Source organism: Emydura macquarii, unplaced genomic scaffold (genome assembly GCF_026122565.2).
Source record: "Emydura macquarii macquarii isolate MOO-44397 ecotype Brisbane River unplaced genomic scaffold, CSIRO-AGI_Emac_v2 contig_2699, whole genome shotgun sequence".
Classification (NCBI taxonomy): Eukaryota; Metazoa; Chordata; order Testudines; family Chelidae; genus Emydura; species Emydura macquarii.
The window spans coordinates 3702230-3711078 of record NW_027132836.1 but is presented as its reverse complement, the minus strand read 5'-3'; the positions used below and the strand labels follow the sequence as shown (position 1 = coordinate 3711078).

Here is an 8849-nt window from a genome sequence, read left to right as displayed (position 1 = left end):
GGCTGACACCACCCCCCATTTCATAAAACATCCACCAAACAATTCCACATTTGTGAAGCCAGCCTGCAGCATGGGCAGGCCAGGTCCCCACAACATCGCCATCATTTCTATTCAGCATAAGATGCAGTCGGTTTGCTTGGCCCAGGAGAAAGGACAGGGAAGTTTGGCTGGAGCTGAGGGGAGAGGAATGGGGCAGGGGATCACTCTATTCCATCTCTCTGCTGTCTGGTGGAGGCCTGGATCAGAATAGTTCAGAGTGCCAGCTGAGTTTACAGTGCAGACAAGACCAAGTAAGCAGCACCCAGCTAGCCGGATGGGACAGATAGTAATGCCATAGGAAAATGAACAGCTGCCTTCAAGGATTTGGTGAAATGCTGGTCACAAACAGTGCTTTCTATACCGTGGAAGTTGCCTGAAAAGCTCAAAGGAAGTGATCTGCAGCATGTTGTGTAGCAGAAGCAAGAGGGATTAAAGCAGCATCCTGCCCTGCCGCCCCTTCCCAGCTCTCCTTTCCCTGATGAATCACAGCTGGATGTTAATGGGGGCACAGTGCTGGGAGTGGCTGATCTCTGAGGCTCGCCTGGAGCCAACACACACTAATGCTGTTTGGAGAAATGACAGGAGGGACTGGGGCTAGAAAAGACAAAGAACAAAACAGCAGGTTGCCACAGTCTGCACTTCTCCTACCCTAGCGCTCCAGCCCCACAGCCAGGCTTAGGGCATGGTTTAGTGAATTGAGGGGCTGGTGAAAGCTGAGGGATCAGCAGCCCTGCAGGCTGTTCTGCGCATTTCTAGAACTGGCCAGGGAACAGCAGGACAAGTTCCCTTCCATGCACTGCCACCATCCCATAGGCCTCAGTCCCTTTGCTGGAGGAAGCAGTGGTGGCGTAGGTGGGGAGGTCAGTGTCCACAGCTCACTCACCTCTTCACTCTGCAGCGATTGCCCCCGAGAAGTCAGTTAAACCTGGTGGAGGTGGATTTTTTCTGTGGACACCTGTGTATTAGGAACTGCCCTGAGAACTACACACAAGCCAAGAAATCACCAGCCCCAGGGAATGCCTTTCCGCTTCTACTGCGCCAGGCTGCATCTGACCCAGCAACTCAGGAGTTGTTTATCCAAACTCACCCCAAAAGGCAACCTACAGCACTGGAACTGGCCTGTTTGAATGAGGAATGGCCTGTGCTTGTCCACAAGTCATTCGAGGTACCCGAGTCTCCTCATCCACTGTCTGAAAGGGTGGCTGATGCTACGGGCAGTTACAGAGTCATGGTCCAAGCAGCTCGTTTTCATACTTCTCTGCTGCTCCTTGCACCCTCCCACTCTACTCATGACTGGCAGGGGCCAGGGTGAGCCTGCTTGAAAAAGCAGAAACCAAGCCCCACACAGGCCTGCAACTTGACCATGCATTGCACGCAGCGAGTGGAAAGGCTAGTGCAGGAGAGCCCTTGGCAGGACCCAGAGAATTCTTCCCCTCACAACAGGACCTCGGCAGCAGCAAGACTTCAGCACAAACCCACACTCTGGCGCACCCATTGCTCCAGCTGGGTCGAACCCACCCACTCATTTATCAGAAGCATAAATTCTTTAGAGCCAAGCAAAGGTTCTCCTCTCCTCGTAGCCTTGCACGAATCGTCAGATGAGAGGGTGGAAAGGAATTTCCTCTGCAGCATGGGGCATGGAATTTCCAGTGGTCTGGGGTTTTTTTTATTTCATAAGTGCTATTAGTTTACTCGCTGGCCTATTATTTTTTAATCTGTGCCACTCATCAGTGGATGTGTTGTGACACTTGCCCGCCTCCCAGGAGTTGCTGTTGATTTTGATGCCTGCTGGAGTAATTCAGCTGGTAAGTAAATATGAATGGGAGAAAGAAAGCATCACCACTCTTTGACAATTGAATTATTTTATGAGCCCAGTCCTCCTTCCCTCTCTCTGCCCCCTTGGGGCACATCTGTGCATGAATGTCAGCAACACAGAGCTTACAGGGGCAGCAGGATATCAACACGGCAGATACTCATAGGGTAGTTACAGTGAGAACAGGCTCAGTACAAGGTGATAAACACAAGTCATAAAAAGTCCCTTCTTTCTGCTTTTCCTGTGCAGAGAGAGTTCATCTTAGAACCACTGCAGGGTCCTACTGCAAGAGACAGAGCCCTGCATAATACAGAGAATTAGACACACAAGGAATAACCAGGAGACCAAGGGCTCTGCTCCTTAGCCTGTGCCAACCAGTGCAGAAACAGTCTCTTCAGAAGCATCTAGAGACAAACCAGTTCCTTCAGGAGCTGAACACTGTGTGGTATTGAGAGCCCCAGTGCAGTCCATTATAACTCAGCATGATACGAGTCAGTCTTCAACAGTTCACTGGGTTTCATGAAGATCCCCTCCATAACCTTCCAGTTGTTGTTCTGGTTGGAGTAAGACATGCCATGCACTTCCTTTTGGCCATGGATAGGTCGCCCATACTGCTCCCCGGTCACAGACAGGAGCATGTCAGTAGATGAGTGCTTGAAGCGCACCTCGCCATCCTGCACCCAGTATGTCCCACTGCATAGAACAGTCCAGTCATCCAGGTAGTCTCCCTCGCCATCCTCCCCAAATGCACTGACTTCCTGGAAGAGCAGCAGAAGGAAACACCAGTAAAATGGGACTCTGAAAACTTCCCTGGGAGGCAGGGCTAGCCACACAGAGAACAGACAGAATGTGGAATGGTACAGGTTATATATTAGCCTGAAAAAATAAACCTCCAATCTTGAACACTGGGCAGGGATTTGGGCCTTTGCATAAGAATTAAAAAGCATGTCCCCTTCCTCCTCAGGAATCATAGTGTGTCAGGTTGGAATCTGATTCACACAGAAGACAGCTTCCCAGCTGGAAAAGGGGCAGGACCCCTGCAAGGATTTGCCTTCTCACGGCAGTGACTTATAGGTAAGTTTCTCCCTCTGTTGCAGTCAGATACATAATGACTTTCTCCCTCCTCATTAGGCACACAGGAAGGACTGGGTAGCAAGTGTCACTGTCTCAGGGAAGCACTAGCCTAGCTGTCAGGCAGAAAGGTCAAGATTTGTCTTGTCCAACCCCCTCAATGAAGTTCTGACCACTCGGTGAGCAGAGAAAGGTGCCAAAGCGGATGCTATCACCAGCTATCATACAACTCTCCGCAGAGACCCTGGTCAGGCAGCACCAAGGAAATAAGTGGGAACCATCCCCACAGCTGTCTCTGCACAACTCCAGGGATTACCTGGTTCCCCGAGAGAGGTGACGTGAAGTGATGACTGTGCAGGTTTCGCCCTGTGTTGATGTGGGTCAGCCGGATGGATTGCCCACATTTCACAGGAGTCCCCCTCTCACAGACTGTGGACGTCTTTCCCCGAACCCTCCAGTAACTGTTACTGTCATCCACAGCAGAGACGCCCGTCACTGACTGCTGCCCACTCCCTGCATGAACAGAAAAGAAGTCAGAAAGCATGCAATCTGCCAGCATACTCTTAACTACTGCAGGAGGCAAGAAACACTTGGGAAGGCTGCAGTCAGACTTCGCCACGAGCAGGAATTTGCCTGTCAGGCAACTGCAATTCAACAAAATATTTTGACCTGCTGAGTCCCTTGTAGTTTCCAACGTACAATGGAACTGGCAGCAAGCTGCAGAGCAGAGCAGAGCACAAAGCAGGAGCAGGACTATGTTCCTTCCAAAGACTTTTATGAGCTGCACAAACTGCCCAAGTGCAGCCAGAGTGTGAGGGAAGCAGGGACCCCTGGGCTCCGTCAGAAAAGGAGGCAGAACATTGCCATAACAAGGCTCCACAGATGCAGACATTGTGATGGGGGGAGGGGGGAAGAGGTTCGGTACAAAACTACAGATTTCTGGGATGGGAGACCAGGCTGGGGACTCAGTTCCAGGCCAGGCTGAGGACAACGTGTCTCAATAAGGAAAGGTCTGGGGACGGGAGGCGGGTGGGACCCAGGAAAGAGTGCCGTGGGGTGTCCCGGGTATGAGACCCAGGCCACGCGGAGGGATGGGGGAAGGGGGTCCCGGGAGTCGCAGCCGAGCCAGCCCCGGCAGACCGAGCGGGGGCCCAGTGTCGGAGCCAGGCCCGCCCCGTTACCGGATCCGTAGCGCACGTCGTGCGAGTGGAGCCGGACGTTGTGGCGGACGTTGAGCAGCTTCACGACGGAGCCGCAGGTGACCGGGCCGGGCTCGGAGCCCCCGGACCCCGCCGCCACGCCCAGGCCCATCACCACTATCAGGAGCCGGGGCCCCGGGACCCGCCAGCGCCGCATCCTCGCCACCGGAACCGGAAACCCACCCAACCGGAACCGGAACCATAGAGCAGGCGCCCTCGGCGCCTATCGCTCTCCCTGCGCCTAGAGAGACAGGAAGTGCGCCCGTGAGCCGGAAGCGGAAGCGATAACTTTCTGGGTGACGACGGACGGTCTGAGCGGCCGGAGGTCGCGGCTCTTCTGCTCCCACCTCTCTCCGCTGCGGCGGAGGCCTCCATTTTCCCTTCGGCCCTGAGCGAAGGCGGCGGGAGTCTCGGAGCCCAGCAGGTCAGTCCAGGCGCGGCCCGCCCGAGGCTGGGGTCTCTGGCTTGGGGGGCCGGGCCCCCATCGCCCGCGAGCGTCTCTCCGCGCCCGGGCAGCGGCGGGTGGTGGGGCGGGTCCCGCTGGGCCCCTCACGCGGCGCCCCGTGCCCCGCCGCCCCCCCAGACCGCTGGCCTGCCCCCCGTACGCACTGCCCCTCCCCCAGCCCCGCTGTCCGTCCTCAGCCCCCCAATGTACCCCCGCCGCCCCCTCAGACCGCTCCCCTGCCCCGCCGAGCCTCCCCCCCCCGTACGCACTGCCCCTCCCCCAGCCCCGCTGTACCCCCACCCCACGGCTGCCGCTTTCTCCTTCGGCACCCAACGTGCCCCCCCCCCCCCCGCTCTGCTGGCCCCGCCCTCCTCAGCCCCCCGTCACACCCCGGGAGGCTTACACAGCCTGGTCCCGATGCAGGGCACCTCCTTGGCCACAGCCGCCCCCCCCGGTGCCCGCACTGTCGTTAGCGGGGGCTCTGTGCGAACGCCCCCCAGGAGCGACTAGCCCCCGCCTCGGCTCTGGTCCGCGCCCTCCCTTTGCAGCCTTTCCAGCCGGTGCCGCCGCAGCTGCCTCTTCACCCCCTCGCCCATGTGGGCGACTGTCTCGAGAGGTCTTGGGGGGCGGTGGGTGGTGGGGAAAACGAAGGGTCACCCCCAGCTGCAGCGGTGCCCCCTCTCCCTGTGCTGGAGGCCTGTGTGGGTTACAGCCTGCTGCTGCACATGGGGCGGAGAGAACCTGTTTTCCGAGCACTGCAACGAAGTCTGAGTCATAGCTGTACGTGAGCAATGAGGGCTCCTGCCTCAGCCGCATGCAGCCTCAACCCTTCATCCCAGAGGATCCCAGGGTGCTCCGTAACTGCACAGGAGGGCACAGCCATTGGTGTGGGTGGATGTCACCCATCCCCAAAGGGAAGGGGAAACACAAACCCTCCCTTTACAAAAAGGGCCGTGTGATCTTTAAGATCCGTCTTCGAGGATCCGTCTTTTAAGGCATTGCCCTGAAAGCCTCACAGAGTATCTTGTGTTACTGACCTTATTTTTGGACGTATACAGAGTTGAGTTGCCCGTGTTCTGATTTGAGCCTCTGGTTCCGGAGACTCTAGGTGTTTAAAACCTGCTGCTTCGACCTTTGCACTACTCCCTATCGGTATTACAGCTGACCCTGGAATTTTTACTTACTAATTAAATCTTTAAGGTCCTCAAATAATACCCTGAATTGCTGAGCACTACTGAGTGTCTCCTTAATATACTGTTGTTTGGATATTTGTAGTTAGAAATAGCAAGTTTTCAAAAGATATCAAAATTCCACTGATTATAACAAACAACTAAAATTTGGCTACTCTCAGAACTCGTAGTGGTAGAATTAGGTTACAGTACAAAGGTTGTCAGTAACTTGGAAGGACAGGTTGATAGTGCAATTACTACTAGCAGCCAGATGTGTGATAGCTTGTTTTTGGAAAGGAACGATCCCACAACATTAGTGTCTTAGAGAAACAAGGAGGTATTTGCAATGGCAGCCTTGTATTAGGATCAAGCAGATTTTACAGTGCATGGTTACCATTTATGGAGTTTGAGCAACATAAACATCCAGATAACACTATGAGATTGGTCAAACAAGTGAGTCTTTTGGACGTAATCAATACTAGGGAATAGGCAGAAGAGGAGCACAGCCAGTGGTTCCCATACAAGAAACACATACAGCAGCTGGGTGTGACATACATGATTTATAGAAAGAAAAAAACAGAAAAAGGGGAAATTTCTGGACCATCTCACACTGGAAGACAGAGTCACTGTTCGTAATTGGATAATGTGTGCTATGAACTAGCCTTCTAAACTGGTATTCATGGTGTTGCTGGCCAGAGGTCTGAGACCCGCTCCCGAGTGCAGTTTAAATAAAGTGGAATTAGAATGTGAGATGGGAGTTATGAATAAGATTTGTTATACCTGTATGGCAATGTGAATTTACTAGGTTAGTGTTAATAAGGATCTGTATAATTTCAGTAATTACATCTTTTCAGTTCACAGTATATTTAAACTACTGACTGACTCTGAAAACCATAAGCTGCTTTAGGAGAAGTGCCTTTTATTTTTTAACCTGATGAGGTGATTTGAAGCAGGAGACACTTAGCTGGAGACACTTAGCTGGAGTTTGGCCTGGCAGTTGCCTGTAGTGGGTTATAGGCATTTGCCAGGTTGACTATTGGGATGAGATTTCTGCTGTCACGATATTTTATTGGAATGATATTGTGGTGTTTGTCTCCAGAGGCTAGAGCCAACCTGAGTGGCAGAGTGGCATTTGTGATTTCACTCTTGGATTCTCTGGCATTGTAATCTGTGAATTAAAGGTGGAGGGAGTAGAGGAGGGATGATATCAGGTTAATTTAGATTTTGTAATAAAGACAAAGAATTGGAAAATCTAAAATAGAAATTTGTATTGGTATTAGGTAGAGTCTGCCAGCCCCATCGTGCTAGGCACTGTCCACACACCTGACAAGATATAATCCCTGCAATGAACCACTTACAGTCAAAATAACAGAGGGTAGGAATAGCAGAGAGAGATCCACATTCCAATTTTAAAAAATCTTGTTTGATTTTGAGCATTCCCTTGCAGTTAATTGCCCTTAAAGGGTACATTTCTCCAAGGTCTTGGTCTGGATGCATCATGGTGCTTCAGTGTGATGTCTTTCATAGGCTTTAAGACCAAAAGGGACCATTATGATCATCGTCTGACCTCCTGGATAACAAAGGCCACGTGATTCCTGTTTTAAGGCCATGACTTCTGGTTGAACTAGAGCAACTCATTCAGAAAGAGACATCCCCTTTTGATTTAAGATTCCAAGTGATGGAGAACCCACCACATCCCTAAGTAAATTGTTTCAATGGTTAATTACTCTCACTGTAAAAAAAAATTGCACCTAACTTCTAGGATGAATTTGTCTAGCTTCAGCTTCCAAACATGGGTCTTGTTCTGTGTTTCTCTAATAAGACCTCTCTGCTGGCAGAAATCTTCCCATAAGACTGGCCATACTAGGTGAGACCACTGGTCCATCTAGCCCAGTATTCTGTCTTCCAACTGTGGCCAATGCCAGGTGCCTCAGGGAATGAACAGAACAGATGATCATCAGGTGATCGATCCATGTCTACATCCATGTACATACAGACTGTGAGCAAGTCACAGCCTTCTCTTGGATCAGTTAAATAGACTGAGCCTCATTAGTCTCCCACCATAAGACAGGTTTGCTCATCCTTGTAGCTCTCTTCTGAACCCTTTCCAATTTGTCAGCATCTTTTATGAATGTGGACCGCAGAACTGGGTACATTATCTGGCCATGGTTTCATTAGTGCCATCTTGTGGAGCTGCACAAACACACACGCCCCATAATGAGCTAGGAGTGTGGGTGGATTTTCTTGTGGCTGTTTAAAGGCAATGACTAGGCCAAGGACATATCTCTTACTCATGAGTCTGGGTGGGAAGTTATGCCCCACCATGCAGTCTGATATTATTTTTCTTTCCTGAAGCCTAGATTGGCTTCTATTTTTCTCTCTCTTCTCCAGCAATATTTATATTCTGAAGCTGCTTCTGTAATGGAGTGGCTTCTGCCAAGGGATGTGTCTTTTTGGGAAAGGAGGCATCATCTTCGCTATGCAAATACAGAAGGTTGTGCTGTGTCACCACCCCACTTATCTCCTAATTTGCACCACAGATTGAGGCGGTGTAGCTGAGCTGCTCCCTGGGACTTCTCGCCTCTACTGCTTTGTTCACCCAGAACAAGGCACTGTGAAGTGAGAGAGAATGACATGGGAACCTCCTGTGTGCTGATACCTGTGTCTGTGGCATTCTGACTCTCTGCAGTGACTCACTAAACACAATATTGATATATTTTTGTCTATGGGTTAAATGTTCTGCAAAAACATTTGTGTACAGTATTTGCAGAGCTGTGTCTGCCACCAGCACTTGTGTGTGTGTGTGCGTATGTTAAGTAACTACGAGACTGCTGGGTCGATTGCATTATTGACTGGTCCTGCACAAGTGTTTTGGTATCAAATGATTCTGACAGCAACGATGGCCAAAGCAACTCAGCCAGGCCAAATGCTGCTGCTGGTTTCTTTCACCTAAACAGAGATGTAACTCACAGCCCTGAAATCACACCATGGAGAATCCAGCTGGATCACAATGAGTGAGACCTGTAATCTCTGCATTGAAGGCAAGGGTAGCTGCTGTTTGCTCTATTTTATTTCAGTTAAGGGCAACTTGTGGGCTCTCGAAAGTTGCCAGT

At 51.3% G+C, this 8849-nt stretch overlaps 2 protein-coding genes across 4 annotated transcripts in view; one reads left to right on the top strand and one right to left on the bottom strand.

Moving 5' to 3' along the window:
* Window positions 1-748: 748 nt before the first annotated feature.
* SDF2 (stromal cell derived factor 2) lies at window positions 749-5655 on the bottom strand. Of its 2 annotated transcripts, XM_067565936.1 has the most exons (4): window positions 5605-5655; window positions 4105-4363; window positions 3240-3436; window positions 749-2610 (listed from the first exon to the last, which is right to left on the bottom strand). In XM_067565936.1, exons 2-4 carry the CDS (start codon window positions 4277-4279, stop codon window positions 2323-2325), a joined length of 660 nt encoding a protein of 219 aa, XP_067422037.1. In that variant the 5' UTR covers window positions 4280-4363; window positions 5605-5655; the 3' UTR covers window positions 749-2322. The 2 variants fall into 2 exon arrangements, with proteins under 2 accessions (XP_067422037.1, XP_067422038.1); XM_067565937.1 differs by lacking the exon at window positions 5605-5655 and having other exon boundaries at window positions 4105-4417.
* SUPT6H (SPT6 homolog, histone chaperone and transcription elongation factor) overlaps window positions 4402-8849 on the top strand; it is a 42894-nt gene continuing 38446 nt past the window's right edge. Inside the window, exon 1 of one of the 2 annotated variants that reach the window (XM_067565923.1) lies at window positions 4402-4546. The gene's annotated coding sequence lies outside the window, so the exon portion shown is untranslated. The remainder of the gene's footprint in view (window positions 4547-8849) is intronic. The other variant, XM_067565924.1, reaches the window with a different exon arrangement.